At 46.8% G+C, this 18,177-nt stretch overlaps 1 protein-coding gene across 2 annotated transcripts; it reads right to left on the bottom strand.

Moving 5' to 3' along the window:
- Positions 1 to 12,267: 12,267 nt before the first annotated feature.
- COMMD3 (COMM domain containing 3) lies at positions 12,268 to 17,280 on the bottom strand. 2 transcript variants are annotated; one of them, XM_042472563.1, is made up of 8 exons: positions 17,044 to 17,280; positions 14,664 to 14,775; positions 14,480 to 14,543; positions 14,353 to 14,387; positions 14,020 to 14,080; positions 13,886 to 13,942; positions 13,721 to 13,780; positions 12,268 to 12,627 (listed from the first exon to the last, which is right to left on the bottom strand). In XM_042472563.1, exons 1-8 carry the CDS (start codon positions 17,183 to 17,185, stop codon positions 12,568 to 12,570), a joined length of 591 nt encoding a protein of 196 aa, XP_042328497.1. In that variant the 5' UTR covers positions 17,186 to 17,280; the 3' UTR covers positions 12,268 to 12,567. The 2 variants fall into 2 exon arrangements, with proteins under 2 accessions (XP_042328497.1, XP_042328496.1); XM_042472562.1 differs by lacking the exon at positions 17,044 to 17,280 and adding an exon at positions 15,552 to 15,798.
- Positions 17,281 to 18,177: the final 897 nt, after the last annotated feature.

An 18,177-nucleotide genomic window follows, 5' to 3' on the forward strand; every position in this document is an offset into this window, starting at 1 on the left:
CGGGGGCGTGTCCGGCGGAGTGGGGCCCTGAAGGGGGAGGGCGCCTCCCTCCCTCCCTCCCCACCTCCAGCCTCCTTCCCTGCGGTTGAGACACCCCTTCAAAGGAACCCACCCGCCCCTCGCAGGCAGCAGTTTGGGAGCCAAGGGGGGCAGCGGCAGGAGGAGGAGGCCCAAGGCGGCGCTGGCGGCGGGAGGCCTCCCTCCCTTCCTCCCTCCTTCTCGGGGGCTGCGCTGCGGGGTCTTTGCCAGGCTCCTCCCGGGCCTCTCGCTCCTCTCGGGGGCCTCCATCCACGTCGACTCCGGGCGAGAAGGCAGCAGCAGCAGCAGCAGCAGCAGCGGCAGCAGGGCCCTCCCCGCCTGCCTGCCTTCCTCGCTGGCTAGGACACCGGACCCATCCTGGGCTCTCCTCCCTGTCAAAGGCGGCGGAGAGGGAAAGCCGGCCCCAAGGAGCGCTTTCGGGGCCTGGAAGCAAGGGCTGGGCAGATGGGGGTCTCTCTCCTCACTGGCCCAGGCCTGGCTTGGAGGGGAAGGGAGGCCACATGCGGCCCTGCAAGTCCCTCGGAGGAAGGCCTCCTTCTTGGAAGGTTTTGAAACAGGGCCGGGGCTGCTTTGATGGGGAGTTCCTGCATGGCAGAATGGGGTCTTTTACAACCCTGGGACTCTGCTAAACCAACACCTTGTCAAACACAAGACTGAAAACACACAGAGAGAGCTTCCCTGCACCTCTTCCCTTGGGGAGGAAGAAAGAAGGTGGCCCTGGCCGGAGGGGCTGTCTCCAGAGAGACAAGGAATGCCTTGCTAGGCATAGACCCCCCCCCCAGCCCCGAGGAGTCATTTACGGCGCAATGAAAGGAGAGACCGAGCCTCCCTCCCTCCCTCCCTCCCTTCGCCGCCGCCGCCGCCTCCCAAAAAACACAGGTTCACTTCTTGACCTGCCTCTTCCTCCTCCAAATCCGCAACGTCCCTCATTTCTCCAGACCCAGCACAAGTCGAAAAGGAAGGGGGAAACACGCCTCCGCTTCCCAAAAAGCCAAAGGGGGAAAGAAGAAGGAGAGAAGGAAGGAAGGAAGGAAGGAAGGGGGGAAGTTGTGGGGACCTCACTGGCATTGGCCCCGCTTCGCCCCACAACAGTCGCCCTTGTCCCCATTGCCTCTGCAGGAGGAGACGAGGAGAGGAAGAGAAGGAGAAAGAAGAGGAAAGTGTTACTTTGTGTATAAATCCTGCACGGAGGATACTTTGTTTGTAGCCCCCTACACACAGACACACACACACACAAGTGCAATGCACCGACGCAAGCAAATCAATCACGAGAGAGAGAGAGAGAGAGAGAGAGAGAGAGAGAGAGAGAGAGAAAAGGGGGGAAAGCATCTAAGGAGAAGGAGCCAGGAGCCTTGGCCTGAAGAGGTTGGCAGACGCACAAACGCCTCCTCCTCCTCCTCTTGCTCCTCGGCTGGCGTTTCAGGACATCCCCCCAACGACCTCGGCTCTGAAACATTTGGACCTCGGTCCCTGGCTGCTTCGAGGGCTCCCTTCCCTTTTGGCCTTTCCCCCTCCGGCCAGGAGGGGAAAGGGTTGACGTTGCTTTGACGGGAATAACCGGCCCCTCTCCTCATTCCCTCGCTCTCCTCTTTTAAGACCACCCCTATACACACACACACACACACACACACACACACACACACACACACGATATATATATATATATATATATATATATATATATATATATATATATATCAGATACAGATATCTATATCTGTATCTGGACCATGAGCGGAGGCTATGGAAACATGTACCATGAAAGTACCTGTGTTTTATTTCACGGGAACACAGCATCCCTGGAAGTGGAGGAAGCCTCAGACCAGCCGTGAAAGGTGGCTGGTTTGAAGCCTCTTTAACCGCGTATTCTTATTTCTTATCGACTCCGCCGCCTCAGGGCAGGGAGGAAAGGAAGGCAGGGAGGCATCTCTGGAGTCCAGGCTCTGGAAGCAGCAAAAGGATTCCTAAAGCAACCTCTCCGAAGGTCCTCCCCTCCCTCTTGACGTTCACAGGACACATAGAAGCATAAAGAGCATCTTATTACCAAACACACCACCAACTCCTCCAAGGAGTGGAATCTGAGCCTCTGCTGTTCCCACCCTCCAGACCTCTCCCTCTTTCTCCCTCCTTCATTCGTACAGTTAAGATACTACCACCCTGACCTTTAACACCAGTTAGTATATTTTATTTCCAGAGCCCCCTCCTCCTCCTTCCCAGGGCAGGTATCCAACCGTGAAAAACCAAGGATGGCCAGGACTTGTTAGGACTGCCGACTTGGAGGCCTTCCTGGGGTCGCCTCCAAAAGGGAGGTAAAACAGAGGCCAGTGCCACCCCATTGACACTCTCCTGGGTCTACCCAGAGACCAGGTTAAGCTTCAATGGAGCAAAGAGGCACCTCCACAACCACGCAGGGTCCAAAAACAAACCACTTTGAGGGTGCTTCGACTGCCCTGGCTCACTGCTAGGAAACCCTGGGAATTGTAATTTATTGTGGCATCAATAACCTGACAAAGGAGGATAAAGGTCTCACAAAAGGACAGTTGCCAGAACTGGACCCAGGTCTCCTTTCGCTTGCCCTCTAAGTTTCCAAGGAATTGGCCTCAGTGGTGGTTTTGTACATCCAGATTCCTAAAAGTACCCCAAATCGCCTCTTCCTTCCATTTTCAGGGACCATCAGCCACCTTCCTAGCCAAGTCTGCAATTACCGGCTCAAGGCTGTAAAATCACGCAAGAAAGCAACCCCTGTCCTCTTCCCACTCCGAAATGTTGTGTTTCCAGACACTGGGGGGGGGGTCTTTTCAAACAGACGAAACCCGAGCAATCAGCTTTAAAAACATCAACAAACTACAACAACCCAAGCCGCACACATCAAACACCAACCAAACCCAAAGGCTGTTGGACTCACAACAAACTCACTCGCAGTATTTGGGGTTGGGGTCAGTGGATATGATGGCCTTGTTTCCTACCAAGCAGTAAAACACCCCTAAAATAGATCAAACCAAGCTGACCCTGCTTCCAGCCCTGTCCTGTCAGGCCAAGGCATCTCCCAGGAACAGACACACAACCAGCTTTCATGGGAAAGGCACACCGAGCAGAAAGACAGACCTATCCCTCCCACCCCAAAAAGAGCAATAGGTCCCAACTACCTCGCCTTTACCCACCTTGAAAAAAGGGGGCTATAAACCAGAGAGAGAGAGAGAGAAAAAAAACAGCAGTCGATGAAACCAACTCCATGCTGAAAACCGCCTGGCCTCCTCCAACTCTCCTAAACCCGAACAAGGGGGAAAGTTCTCCAAATAAGAGGGTCGCAAGAAGCCCTTCTCCCCCGACGAAGTGACACCCCCACAGCTTCGCCCTCCCCAAAGCCTAGGAACTTGAGCATTTGAAGCACCAACGAAAGGGGCCGACGGGGGCAGCGAGGCCAGCACCGCCATCTTACCAGCGCTTCCCTTCCACCCGGGAGTCCCCCCGAACTTAAGTTAATAAAATTAATTTCGGGGACCCCAGAGGATCGAGGGAGCCCTCGACGGAACCGCAACCCTTCGCAGGACCCATCCCTATAAAATGGGGGCAATCCTCGGTGCCTGGACCCCTCTCTGGAGCCTTTCTTTACCCAGGGACGGCCATCCCGTGACCCAGGCGGAGCTGGGTTTCACCCGCCGTCGCCGTTCCATCCAAACCTGCGTTGAAACAAAGAAGGCTGCCGGAGAAGAGAAAGCAGGGGCTGGAAAGAGAAATCTCCTCCTCGGGGGTCTTGTGCCCAGAGAGGCTTTGGGACTCCATTTGGGGGAGGAAGCAACTAAAACCTGTAAGTGTGGCTGCGTTACGAAAATGGAGAGCGCGGGTTGTGGCTGCTCTTGCTATCGCTGTTGCAGCCGCTGTGTAAGTGAGTGAGTGAGTGTGAAGGGAGAAGGGGGAGTGCTTCTCTGTGTTGTTGTGTGTTGTGTGTGTCTGAGCCAGACTGTCAGCGCTTTCCCCAGCAGGGAGAGGCTTCAGCCTTGTGTTTCTCCCACCCAGCCACCCCCTTCCTCCCAAAGCCCCTCCGAATCCAAATCCGCCGCCGAAGCCCCCCATAAACACCGCCCCAGCCTCCAGGTCCTGGGCTTGAGGAAGCCCTCTCCCGGGGTCCATACATACCGGCGGGAAAAGAGCTGCTGTTGGGGGAGGACGATCGGAGCCGCCAAAAAGAAAGGAGGGGGAAATAATAAATAAAAGACAATGAAAGTTAAAAGTCGTTCAGCAGAAAATGAATGTGAGCCAAGCGGCCATCTTGAAATGAACTGCAGACGCTGTCAATTGCAATAAGCGTAGTGCTGCTGCTGCTGCTGCTGCTGTTGCTGCCAGACTCAGTTCATTGTAGTCCCCCCAAAACAAGGGTCTCCTCCTCCTCCTCCGCTTCTTCCTCTTCCTCCTCCAGTGACCCCTTTGGGTTCCCTTTCCCCTTCCTTCCTTCTTCCTCCTCCTCTTCCTTTTTTCCTCTCCCTCCTCCTCTCTCTCTCTCTCTGTTTTTCCTTCCCCTCCTTAAATGCGTGGCTCCAGCGCTGGGCTCTCAAACTCTCTCTAATCCGGAGGGTCTGCCTCCTCTCCTCCTCCACCGCCGCCTCCGCCTCCACCAGCAGCAGCCCATTGTCTCGCCCTCTCTCTCTCTCTTTTCCTCCACTCCTCCTCTTTCTCTTTCCCCTCTTCCTTGAGGTACGCGGCTTATTCCGTAGTTGTTGTGGTAAAAGGAGGAGGAGGAAGGGAAGGGAAGGGGGCGTTGGTGGCGGAGAATGCGCGGCTGCCTGCCGAAGAAGGCACACACACACAACACACACACAACACACACACAGAGTGGAAACTGACACCGTCCCCAAAATGGCTCGGAGTCCGCCCGCCCCGCCAGCGTCACGTGGGGCTCCTCATTCCTTAAGGGTGGCCTGGGAATTAGTGTCGGTGTAGTCGCAGCCCGGCGGCCACACAACCCCCCGCCTACACACACACACACACACACACACACTCACACTCGAGCCTCCTGGGCTTCTTTTTCCACTCCTCCTCCTTCCCTCCGCGGCACTCGCCCTGCACACTGCTCCTCCTCCTCCTGCTCTCTCTTCCTCTCCCTCTCTCTCTTTCACACACACACACAGAGGCATACAATGCAATGTTACTCCCACACTGCTACGCCGATACACACCCACCTCGCCACGAACACACCCCCACTCCAGGGTTTGCACACCCTGTCAACTCTCTCTCTCTCTCTCACACACACACATACAAACACACTCGCCTCTTTTCTCCTGCAACTGTAGCACACATACACACATATATACACTCGCCTCTTTTCTTCCTATAACAATAACATACACAATATGCACACTTGCATCCTTTCTCCTACAACAGTAGCACACACACACACACACACACTCGCCTCCTTTCTCCCGTGACTGTAACACACATGCCCCCTTTCTCTTATAACAGTAGTGCATATACTCTCTCTCCTGTAACTTTGGCACACACATACACACTTACACACATATAGACAATCTATTCCTTTCTCTCATAACTGTAGCATGCTTACAGACACAGACACACACTTACACACTCGCCTCCTTCTTCTTGTAACTGGTTGTACACATACACATATATGCACGCTTGCCTCCTTTCTTTTATAACAGGAGCACACACACACATAGACACTCTTCTTCCTCCTGTAGCTGTAGCACACATGCACACATACACACAATTGCCTCCCTTGTCCTATAACTGTAGCACACTTACATACACCCAAACACTTACACACTCTCCTCCTTCCTCCTGTAACTGTTGTACACATACTCACATATACACTTGTCTCCTTTCTCCTGTAACTGCCTGCATCACACATCCACACAGATATACGCTCGAGTCCTTTCTCCTGTAACTGTGCACATCTATACACACTTACAGAGTCACCTCCTTTCTCACGTAACATAGATACACAGACATACACATACACACAATCGCCTCCTTTCCCCCTGTAACTGTATCACACATACACACAGATATACAGTCGCCTGTATCACACTTACACACATACATACACTCGCCGCCTTCCTCCTGTATCATACACACATATACACAACACACACAAACACACTCTCCTCCTTTCTCCTGGAACTGTAGCACACACACACACCTCTCCAGCTGCCTTTTATCTATCCCATCTTTTCTTTTCCCCATTTCCTATCCTCCATATGATGATGATGATGATGAAAAGGTCCTTTCTCCCTTTTCCCTTCTCCTCTGGGAACCGAAATTAAATGCTGCTGCTGGTGATGGTGGAGGTCCCCATAGGGGACCCTCCTCAGACCCACCTTCCCTTCCTTGCCCTATTCTGTCTCTCAGCTTTGGCTCCAGGCGTCCTCCTTTCCCAGGACAGGCCCTATAGTCCCACCTTTCTGTCCAGGAGGAATTCTCAGTCGTCCTCTATTGTCAGCATGGCTAAGAAGCATGAATTTAACATTTGTTTTCTAGCTTGTGTGTGTTTGTGTCACGTCCTCTATTTTTTCTTACATGCCCTACATCTTGTGGTGCCTTGTCCTCCTTTGTGGTCAGGAGGACGTCTGGACACTCTGAGGATGATGGCACCCAAGGTTCCCCCCCTGCTTTCCTTCCTCCTCTTCTTACAGAGCCTCCTCCTCCTTTCCATTGTCTTTACTCAGACTTTTGTGTCGCTTTGCTTCTCTACACGAGGCTCGGCTCTTTTCTTCCACGTTTACACAAACCTCACACCTCCAAAGAAAAACAATTTTTAGGAGACAACCCCAGCATTGCGACGAGAAAACAACAAATGGCCTCGAGCTTCGCCTATGCTTTTCCACCTTCACTCCTTTTTTCCCCGCCAACACGTTTCCTCTTTCTTTCTTTCTTTCTTTCTTTCTACCTGCTTCTTTCCCAGCCCATTGTCTTCCCCGTCTTCATCCTTCCACAACTCCCCCCCCCTTCAGACATGGCAGCTTTTCCTTCCCCACACCTGTCTTTGTCCCCCATTTCCCTTCCCTTGTTGTTGTGTGCCTTCAAGTCATTTCCGACTTATGGCCACCTTAAGTTGGGGGTTTTCTTGGCAAATTTCTTCGAAGGGGCCATTCTCTGAGGCTGAGAGAGTGTGACTTGCCCAAAGTCACCCACCCAGTGGGTTTCCATGGCTTGAGCCATGATTTGAACCCTGGTCTCCAGAGTCCCTAGTTTTCATATGGCCCAGCCTGGATTTGAACCCCAAGGCTCAAACTATTATTACACTACGCTGGCTCCTTTGTCATGTGTGTATGTTGTGTGTTTTCAAAAGTCGTTCCTAACTTAATGGCGATCCTATCATGTGGTTTCCTTGGCCATGTGGCCATCCTCTGAGGCTGAGAGAGTGTGACTTGAGCCAAGGTCACTCAGTGGGTTTCCAGCCTGGATTCGAACCCTGGTCTCCAGAGTCGTACATAGTCCAAGGCTCAAACCACTACACCACACTGTCTCTTTTAGTTTTAACTCCTTCATCCCTTTTAGTCCTCCCAAAGGGCCTCCCCAGACTTTTCACTTGTTGTTGGGTGCCTTCGAGTCGTTTCTGACTTATGGCTGCACTCTCTCTGCTTGTTCCTCTGAACAAATGTTGCCAAATCCTGGAAAAGGAGGACGTCTGGTCATCCTGTCAAGTCTATTATTATAGAGCCTGTTATGGAGAACCAGCACGACGTAGTAGTGGTCTGAAAGTTGTACTAAGACTCTCTGAAGACCAGAGTTGGAAGCCATAATGAAACCACACTGGGTCGGGAAAGTCACACTCTCTCAGCCTCAGAGGATGACAATGGCAAAAAGCCCCTCTGAAGAAACCTTGCCAAGAAAACCCCATGATAAGTCTCTGCCTAAAGGCACAACAACCACAACTTATCATGGGGTTTCCTTGGCAAGATTTGCTCATAGGAGCTTTGACATTGCCATCCTCTGAGGCTGAGAGAGTGTGACTTGCTCAAAGTCACCCAGTATGTTTCATGGCTGCAAACTGAACCCTGGTCTCCAGAGTCGTAGTCCAATCCTCAAAACACAAGCCACACTGTTGTTGTTGTTGTTATTGTGTGCCTTCAAGTCATTTCTGACTTATGGCAACCCTATCATGGGGTTTTCTTGGCAAGTTTCTTCAAGAGGGAGTTTGTCATTGCCATTCTCTGAGGCTGAGAGAGTGTGACTTCGAGCATGGTCCTCAGAGTCCTAATAGACTCCATAATAGCCTTGGCCAGCCTTAACCAGGTCCTTACTTTCTTACATTTCAACCTTCTATCCAGAAGGAATTCCAAAGCGCCCTCCATTTTGAGCAAGGCTAAAGAAGCATGGATTTATGAGTGTTTTTAGCTTTTTGTTTCACTTTTGTCACGTCCTCAATTTTCCTCTCCGGCGTCCTCCATTTTGTCCTCCTCCTTTGTGGTGAGGACACCTGGTCACTCTGGGCTTGACCCGTGTTTATATTTCACAACCCCAAAAGGAGGGTGAGGGGCTTTCGCCCGCCCTCTTTGTTGCTGCTTTTATACTTCTGTTTGTTTTGTGTGTTGAAGCATTCTTTCACACGCTCGCTCGCTCACACACAAACACCACCACAATCCCACAAAAGAGCTCTGCCACCCATTTTCCCAATTCAAAGTAACCGTCTTCCCGCCTTCAAACACGCCTTCTCACTTCCCGCCTTTTTCTCCCCTCGGGTTTATAATAAATCCTCCTCAACACGCACGAGCTTTTCCCCTCAGGTTTCCTCACCTCACGTAAAGCGTTGTTAAATTCTGAGGTAAATATTGTTACCTCGAGGTAAAAAACGTCGTCCACATTCATCCCCAGCACCGCTTCATTCCCACCTTACAATTTATCACCCTTTTTGGTACATTTTTTCTTGTTATGCTTTGTACATTTTTCTTCTACAGCCCACCTTAATGGCGCGCGCGATTAGTGGCGGCTGCCTGTGGGCTTTTTCTAGGTGGCCATTTTTCATCACAGAGAAATGTGTGAATATATCTATATCTATATGGGGATCTATATATGGGGATCTATCCCCACACATTTCTCTGTGCTGGAAAATGGCCATCTAGAAAAAGAGCAGATTCCCTTCTCCATATCTATATATATATGTGTGTGTGTGTGTGTGTAGGGAAAGGGCACCTGGTCTTTTCCTAGGTGGCCATTTTTCAGCACAGAGAAATGTGTGGGGATATATGACCACCTAGGGATGTGTGTGTGTGTGTGTGTATATATATATATATATCCCTAGGTAGCCATTTTTAGGTGACCATTTTCCAGCACAGACATATGTGGGGATACACACACATACACACAGAGAAAATTATGTGGGGACACACACACACACCTTTCTGCAGGAAAATGGCCACCTAGGAAAAGGTCAGGTGCCCTTCTCCCGACAAATATGTGTTTGTGTGTATATATACAAATGCAGTTATATATCCCTAGGTGGCCATTATATATAATATACAGTATAATATAATATAACATAACATAATGGCCACCTAGGGATATATAACTGCATTTATATATATACACACACAACACATATTTGTGAGGAGAAGGGCAGCCTTCTCCCCACATATTTCCCTCTGCTGAAAAATGGCCACCCAGTGATATATATTGCATACCCACAGAGACATTTGTGGGGAGGAGGGCACCTGCCCTCTGATCTCTCCTTAGTTTTTTTCCTGGACAAGGAAGGCTTTATATGTTTATATGAAGGACATCCAGCCTTCACTGAGGGCAAACCTTGCACTAGTCGCTCCTTCTTCTGAGGGGAGCTGGATTCCCCTCCGTTTTCTTATAGTCCATTTTAGGTTGGAAATTTCCGGGGCATGTTGACAACTGGGACCAGAGTGGGGTTATCTCTTCCATTTCCATACCCCCCCCCCCGGACAGGGAGTTAAAATGAGCATCTCTCAATGAAGAGAATGAAACTGGAATCGAAGACTTTGACTTTGGTCCAAAACACACTACAGAAAGAATCCAGTTTGACTCCACTTTATAACTCAATGCTAGGGAATTCTAGGAAATATAGTTTTGGGAGGCATTTAGCCTTCTCTGTCAAGAGAGCTCTGGGGCCACAAGAAAGTACAATTCCCAGGATTCCCTAGCACTGAGCCAGGGCGTCTCAAACTGGACTGTTTCTGCAGTGTGTTTTGGACCATTGTGTACAGTTCCCCATCCCACCCTGCCGACATTTTGTCATAAAACATCCCTTCATGTTCGTGACTTGGGTTTGCCTCACTGCCTGATGAATATTACAAATCTTCCCTCAAATCGACACAAAAAAGTGGTTCAGAAGGGAAAGAGAGCCATTTGCACCCTTCTCTTCCCGACGTTTTGATTGTGTGTCCCTTTTGATACAAGATTGTCACCTTCCTATCCTGTCACCAGGTTTGGTTAAAATTTAATAGGATGCTTAAAATCTAGAATCCCTCAGGAAGGCGGCGTTTTTCCAGAAGAGTTTTTTCAGCTCCCAAAAAGGAGATCCAGATCCCAGTCTTCAATTTTGTCAAACTGAAGGACTCTTGACCCACCAACTAGTCTTTACTCTCTCTCAGATACACATTTCCAAACTTCAGGCTAAAATGAATGAATGAAACAGTAGTGCCATCTTGTGTATTTAAGGTCCAGATTGAGGGATACTGCCATGTTGTGTATTTAAGATCCAGATAAAGGGAGAGGATTCGGTTTAAGGCATTCGAGTGCATCATATATGTGGCATTAAAGGCTTTCCACACCCCAGTCTGAGAGAAAGAAATCTGTCTATAAGTAATGAGGGGATATAGTACTGGGGTTATTTAAATTGTATACCCCCAAACCATCACTGTAAAAGGCAAGCTGATAATTTCTATATGCCCCATATCATTAAAAGAAATAACCTGAAATGCAAATAAATCTGAAGGAGATCCCATTGCCCTACTCTCTTCTTTGCTCTCAATCTTGTCAGGATCTTTTGTCCTCTATGGGCGAAGTAGATAGAAACCACATAGATTGGTCACTGCAGATCAATGAAGGTCTTCTTTCCCCAAAAAAACTTTCCCCACTTTCATCAATAAGTTTATAAACAAGAAGTTTATAGAAGTTTACATTACTTTAGGTTATGTATACTTAAAAAACAAACAAACAAACGAGCAAGATTTGGGCTGAATTGGTGGGATTTTGTCCCCCACCAACCCCTTCTCTGTACATATTTTATGTAGGTATCTGTTGGGCATCTTATACTTGAGTGTGATGAAGCTCCTTTATCCCAAACTTTGGTCTTCCAGGTGTTTTGGGCTTCTAGAAATCCCAGTCAGTTTGACCAACTGTCAAGAGTTCTAGGAGCTGAAGTCCAAAATACCTGGAGGACCGAAGTTTGAAAACCATTGCTTTTACCCTATAATACTATGAGGAAAGACAAAAAAAGGGAACACAATCTTGTGGAACAGTAAAGGTTATCCCATTTTTATCTGCCATATGCTTTGGTAAACTACAGCACCCTCCATCAGATTAATGGGATGTCCTCTCTGGTGGCAAATATTAGATGGGCTAATCACAGACTTAAAGGGCAGATAACCATGTCCTTGAGTAGAAGGTCCAGAGCCTGTCTTCCCTCCCAGCAAAGAGTCCTCCCAGGTAGAGAATTTCACTAGTCTCCTGTCCACAATGTCACAGAAGCCCAAGGAAGGGGGGGGGGGAACAAGAACTTCGGTTTTTCTGGAGCCGCATCGTTACCCCTTTCCCAGGCTGGGTGTATAATTGCTAATGGGAAATGCGAGATGGGGGCGAGAGGGTAGGGTTGTTTTTTTGTTTTAAGTTGCAGAGACAAGGCTGGTCACATTCCATTTATAACAATTCAATGGCATTGAAGTGAAAAGGGACCGACTGGTGCAATTAAGGGCACTACTGCCATTGTCTATCTACATAAACTACTGAATATTTAGTGAGTAAATCCGAGTTGAAACAGATGAATGACAGTTCCGTGTCCCAACCTTTGCGTGTGAATCTTTAAAAAAACACCCACAAAAACAACAACCTTGTAACACTTTACCCAAATAAGATACAAGCAGGCTGACTGCATAATTGCAACACAATGAAGTTCTCCTTAGCTTCAGAGGTCCATAGAGTTTTAAAGTGATTTTTGCTGGGAAGGTTAATCTTGGAATGTTGACTCTACAGAAGGGACCTCATGAGAAGCCTTCCCCACAAACCCCATAGGCAGCTATGACACACAAGATCAATCATCTCTCTTTATTAGAGGTTAAAAATGGGAATGGAAGAAATGAAAGACTCCCCCCCCATAAAAAAAAGTTTGAGCAGTGGGCAAACAGGAAAAGAGACAGTTGAATAAGAAACATTTAGGTCAGACAGGTTATTTTTTTAAAAAAATGCAATAGTCTTGACTGCACAAATCTTGTCATCTTGTCTAGAAAGTCATGGCCAAAGGTTATCAAAGTTTCATCCAGCAGGGTGCGAACAAAGAAAAATCATCTCATTTTCCTTCTTCTTGGATCCAGTAGACTGGCACCTCTGCATCTACTGCTGAGTTGTCCTCTCTAGACTTTTAGCTGCATCTTTTAATTTTCCAATTAAATCCTAAAACATGGAGCAAATACTTTAGAAAAGAAATGGTTTGCTGTATTTATCTAGTTGCTTGCATGTCTTAGAAACTGTTGTCCTTAAAGCATATAAAATTTACATGTGTAAACTGTGGCTATTTAATGTTTTGCCTTTTTGGCTACAGTTCAACTGCTCTGTAGCTTTAAGAAACGTACATCTTTTCTACCACATTTTAGTAATGGGTACATGCATAATGTTTATAACAGGAATGTTGTGCTACAACCTTTAGAACACTCCAAATGAGTGTTTGGATAAATATAGAGAGAGTAATAATGTATAGTGCAAAATATTACATTTTATACTGGTAATAAGGTACATACAACTTTGTTCAGTTTAATTATAAATCACAAAAAGTGAAACACATTTCTAAAGATGCAGCCCTAAAGAGTTTTACTTAGATGTACAATCCTTTTGATAATGATGGAAATTTCAATAAATGTGGTGTATACGACTAAACATTATATTTAAATATTAAATTATAACTTCTGTCTATTTTTTTATTTCTCACAGCTTATTTAATTTCACAACAGTACACTCCTATCAATTTTCATTCAGAAGTCCCACTGTGTTCAATGGAGCTTACTCCCAGGTAAGGTGCACAGGATTGAAACCTTAATTAAAAAAAAAAATCAGTTCTGTTTTAAACTTATTTTTTGCTAGCTGTGGACAAAACTTTCTTACTGCAAAGTTCTGTTCATAATCCTTAAGTAACTTAAGTGAACCTCAAGTTAGACAAACTCTGTGTACTATTCGCACTCTGTTATGCCAAAGTATATTATTATAGTATGTGCATATTCCCTTTCAGAACACATTTGGAATAGTTGTCCCACCCCACTGAATACTCCTACATTAGAATTAACTTGAAATCTCATATTGCAAAATTACAAGAGCAAATAATAATTGCATATCATATAATTTATTCAAAAAGATAAGTGAAAATAATGTTTTCATAGCACTTTGCAAAGTTTACTTTTGGTGGATTCCTGGTAAAGATATACATACATACATATTCATATATTCTCTGGTGACATTGGGAAGTAACACACCCAAAGACAATATAAAAAAATACCTGTAGTTGCTCCATAGAACAACTAAAATTAATGTCCTGGTGAGATCTTGAGTCATTGTTCTAAAGGAACAAAAAACCCAAAGATTACATGGTTAACAGATAACAAACACTAAAACATTCTTTAGATTACTAATGGTTACAAGTTGCTAAGGATGGGTACGGTACCTCTACATTTAAGGTCATCAGATAGGTAGGGTGATAGTTTTTATGAAGCTGATTCGTCTAAAGCAATGAGAGTTAAAATTAGAATTCAACAGAGGGAAAGAAAGAATAAAGTAACAGTCATATCATTCAATTACCTTGATTTGATATTCCAAACGCCAACAAATATCAGTTATATGGGGTGGACATCTGCCTGTACTAAAGAATACAATAGTTATCTGTTAGGTTATACTATGCTGTACTAGGTAGCAAAATGTTGTACACCTCATTGTTCCATAGATTAATTAAGTGTACTTCAAATATAGGTTAAGGGAGAAAGTCACTGCAACTGGTTTACTTTTGCAGAAGTTTTATTTACTTTATCTATTCTAGTAGTTTCTTACAGTCTTATGATATGGAGGATTTTGAAAGTGGGCCTTTCTAATATGTGTGCTCATCATTTCAACCTCATAATTACTAAAACAACATACCTTCCCAATAGGATTTCCAAGTTATCTTTATTTTTCTGTAAACAGGAAGAGGAGGAAATGTTTACAGTTTATACATACTAAACAAAACAGAAGAGGGGGGTAAAGTGGGCAAAACTGGTCTGAAAACCTGGTATTCGGTGCAAAATTGTTCAATTCTCTCTCTGTCAAACTTACAGTCTTCTAAATAGGTGCTAAAAGGAAAACCAAAAGAGAAAGAAAGAAGTGTTAGCCTTAATGCCAGTGTAGCCCAAGCACTTTTAATCAAATTGGCATAAAGCCCCAAACCCTGACGGGCTTTAAAACAGGAATACCTTATGGCAGGTTTGTCCGCTTTTTGCTTCCCAGCTTCCACTATACATGTTGCAGCTGCAGCATGGCAATATTTTAACATTGCTGGATCAATCTGTTCCAGGTCTGGGTGATCTAAAAATAAATGAGCTGATGATAATATATTTTCAAAGTGGGGGGGAGTTTTAAATCCATATTCTAAACCTCTCCCTACAGATAGGAGGGAGGCTACACACAGCATGATTACAACAGCTGTTGGGCAATTAAAATCCATATCATATTGTCAGCCTGTAAACATAATATTTACTCTGGGGCTTGTCACAAAATTTCTCTCCAGAAGAAGTCATAAATAATTGTGGAGACATTTCAGCTTCCCCAGGAGGATGGCACATAAAAGACAAGGCTCTGATCCTGACACATAAGAAACCATACATGATTTCAGAAACAGGATCACACATAAAATGCCTTTCCCAAAGACCTTACTACTAGTATTAATTAATGTGGCCTCATCCTGTCAGGGCCAGGCTTTGGCACAGGAGGCTACCCCTAAATGGGTTTTCTAAAAGCAGTGTCTGGTTTTCCCCTTTCCACTCGTCTTTGATACGCAACCCACTCCTGCAATTTCTTGGCAGTTACGCAACAAACTCTATTGCAGAAAACTAATGGCTTTTTAATTTATTTAAAAAAGAATATTGCTTTCTCCTAGATCTGGGCGGGAAGGGCTTTAAGGTCATTTCTCCCTTAGAAACTAGACCCGCAGTGGAGATAAGTTTAGGAAGACATTTTCCTCTGAGTAGTAAGAGGTCACTTGAAAACACAGGCTTTTCGTCTCCTGCTCCAAACACCGTCTAACTTGAGAGCAAACCTACAAAGCCTCCTGGACACACACACACACACACACACACACAAACCCCACACTTCTTTTGTCTTCTTCTTTCCTGAGTGTTTGTTTGAGTAAACAGAGCCGTTGCTCGACAACTGCAGTTCAGGCCAGTTCCTACCGGAGGCCGCGCTTAGCAGAGCAAGCAAAGCCAGCAGCGGCGCAACACAGCCTCCGCTCCTCACTTCCTCCTCGCTTGCAAAGAAGCCGACGGCCAACAACAACAACAGCCAGCCTGCTCTGCAAGTATGCCAACTCCACATCCAGAATGGGGGGCTTTGAACACACACACACACACTCAGCTTTCAGGAGAAAGAGAGAGAGGGGGAGCGAGGCTCTGCAATCTCTTTTAGGCCAAAGAAGCCATATTTACATTTCTGCAAGGAAGTGAAAACCGCAGGGTTTAATGGAGAAGGAGAAGAAGCCAAAGGAGAACAGCCTTTGAATTCTAACCTTACATTAAATAACAACAACAACAACAACAACAACAATAATAATAAGGCACAATCACACTCAACCCAAGGTGAGATGGAGGCAGCTGATCTTGAGGCAGGATGACCAGGCGTCCTCCTTTCCCCAAGACATGTCCTACATCTCAGCCTTCTGCCCCAAATGCCCTGCATTTCAATCTGTGTTAGTGCTCTTAGTCGCCGCCCTTGTTTTCCATTTCCCCCTGGCATCCCCCCCATGTCTGTCTCCCTTTGAGGTTAGCAGGGCATTTGATGTGATTTCATTTCTATCCCAGCTTTCTCCCTGAAAGGTGGCTCACAAATAAAAACTCTAGAAACATACAGTATTACACAAAACCATTAAAAATATATATCATCTAAAAACAATATAAAACTACAGGCATTAAAACCACGACATTCATCCATCATCTAAAAACAATATAAAATGAGATCAAAACCGTGATTCCCAAGACCATGATGCTAAATAACCCCCCAAGTATGGCTATAGATACATCTGGTCGTGGCCCTGTTTTCTTGAGGCTGGCTCCAGAGCCTTCCCCAAAAATAAATCAACCCATTTACAAGCCTGACCTTTGCAAGACACACAAAAAGGAAAGGGAGAAAGAGGAGAGGCTGTGAGTGTGTTTGGCCCTGGTCTGCTCTGAATAACTGGCCAGGGCAAAAGAAAAAGCAGCAACGAGTGTCAGGGAGAGAGAGAGAGAGGCCGAAGGGAGCCACAAAGCGGCTTCCAGGAAAGAAAAAGGCTTTTAGGCCAAAGAAACCACCATATGGAGGTTCCTGCAAGGAAGCGCCAGTCCTCAGGGCTTAATGGAGAAGGAGGAGAAGGAAGGCGGCTCCACAAGAACAGAAAGGAACACACAAAAAGGCTGCAGCATTGCAGCGAGAGAAGCGATTGTGGGCTTGCAACCGAGCAAGACAGCCAGGCTTAGCAAGGAAGAAGGGAGCAAAGCAGTGCAAAAAGAAAAGGGGAAGGAAGAACCCCAGCCTCTTCAGTCTTTCTTTCTCTCAGTTGCCAAGACTAGAGCAGCGCTGCCTTTTCGCTAGAGCACTTACCGAAGGCCAAGGCCTGCTCGCCTGGGCCGCTGAGCAGGCTCCGGAAAGCGGCCTGCAGGAGAGCCTGGTAGGCTCCGGAGGAGAAGCAGCCCCGGTCGGCGAGGGCTTGCAAGGCGCTCTGCACAGGCTCCGACAGCTCCATTGTCAGCCTGGCAGCGCGGCGGTGACCTTCGACACCCCGAACACGTGACCACGCCTCCCCCCCCCGCCCTCAGCTGGGCCTCCTGCGGCGCCACGGAACCACCGCCACCACTAGGACCAGGAGGAGGAGGAGGAGGAGGCTGCTTCTCCTGCTGCTGAGCGCTAGTGCTTCACGCTGCAGCCCCAGCTCAGCGCCAGCAGTGGGGAAGGGCGCTGTTGCCATTGCTGTTGGAGGAGCCTCGAGTTCAACGGCCACCCCCTCCTTCCTTCCCTCCCTCCCTCCTTCCTCATCTCCAGGTCCAGGGCTCTGGGTTTGTTTGGGTTTGGGGGGGTTAGGAGAGAGCTTAATTTCAAAGCCTTATAGTTCTTCATTTTGTGTATTAAAGAGAAGGCCAGGGAGCTAGCTTCCAGTGCAAGGTCCTCCTTCCTCCCTTCCTTGCCTCCATCTCAGGGCTTCCTTTCCTAAGGGTTTGGTTGTTGTGTCTGGAGAAACATCTTTTTAAAAACAGATTAATTTCAAAGCAAAGAAAGAAAGTTAAAGAAAAGGCCAGGGAGCTTTGAGTTCAACGTCCACCTCCTTTCTTTCCTCCAGCGCCATATAACAGATCTGTAGGTTTTTTGAGTGCTAAATTTTAAAGCAGAAAAGGCCAAGGAGCTTCAAGTTCAACATCCACTTCCCTTCCTTCCCCTCCATCTCCATATAACAAGGTTGTAGGGTTTTGTTTTGTTTTTGTCTGGAGAAACACATTTAAAAAAAAAAGCTTAATTTCAATATAGGCTTTTTCATTTTCTGTATTAAAAGGATAGTTCAAGCTCATTGTGGACTTCCCTCCCTTTTCTCTGCCTCCAAATAACAGGGCTGTAGATTATCTTGTTTTATTTTGGTCTGGAGAAACTCCTTTTAAAAAATATCTTAGTTTCAAAGTAGTTTATCATTTTCTGTACTAAAGAAAAGACCAGGAGCTTCAAGCTAAATGACCATCTCCCTTCCTT

The sequence above is a fragment of the Sceloporus undulatus genome, chromosome 6 (assembly GCF_019175285.1).
Source record: "Sceloporus undulatus isolate JIND9_A2432 ecotype Alabama chromosome 6, SceUnd_v1.1, whole genome shotgun sequence".
NCBI classification, from domain to species: Eukaryota; Metazoa; Chordata; class Lepidosauria; order Squamata; family Phrynosomatidae; genus Sceloporus; species Sceloporus undulatus.

Excerpts from the sequence above, each read along its gene's own strand:
- COMMD3 (XM_042472562.1), bottom strand. The coding sequence starts at position 15,783 with ATGTGGAGTTGGCATACTTGCAGAGCAGGCTGGCTGTTGTTGTTGTTG. Across the intron at positions 14,388-14,479 it reads AATTTTGCACCGAATACCAG|AAAAATAAAGATAACTTGGA; the intron begins GTTTTCAGACCA and ends TCCTGTTTACAG. Across the intron at positions 13,781-13,885 it reads TGATGACCTTAAATGTAGAG|AACAATGACTCAAGATCTCA; the intron begins GTACCGTACCCA and ends TTGTTCCTTTAG.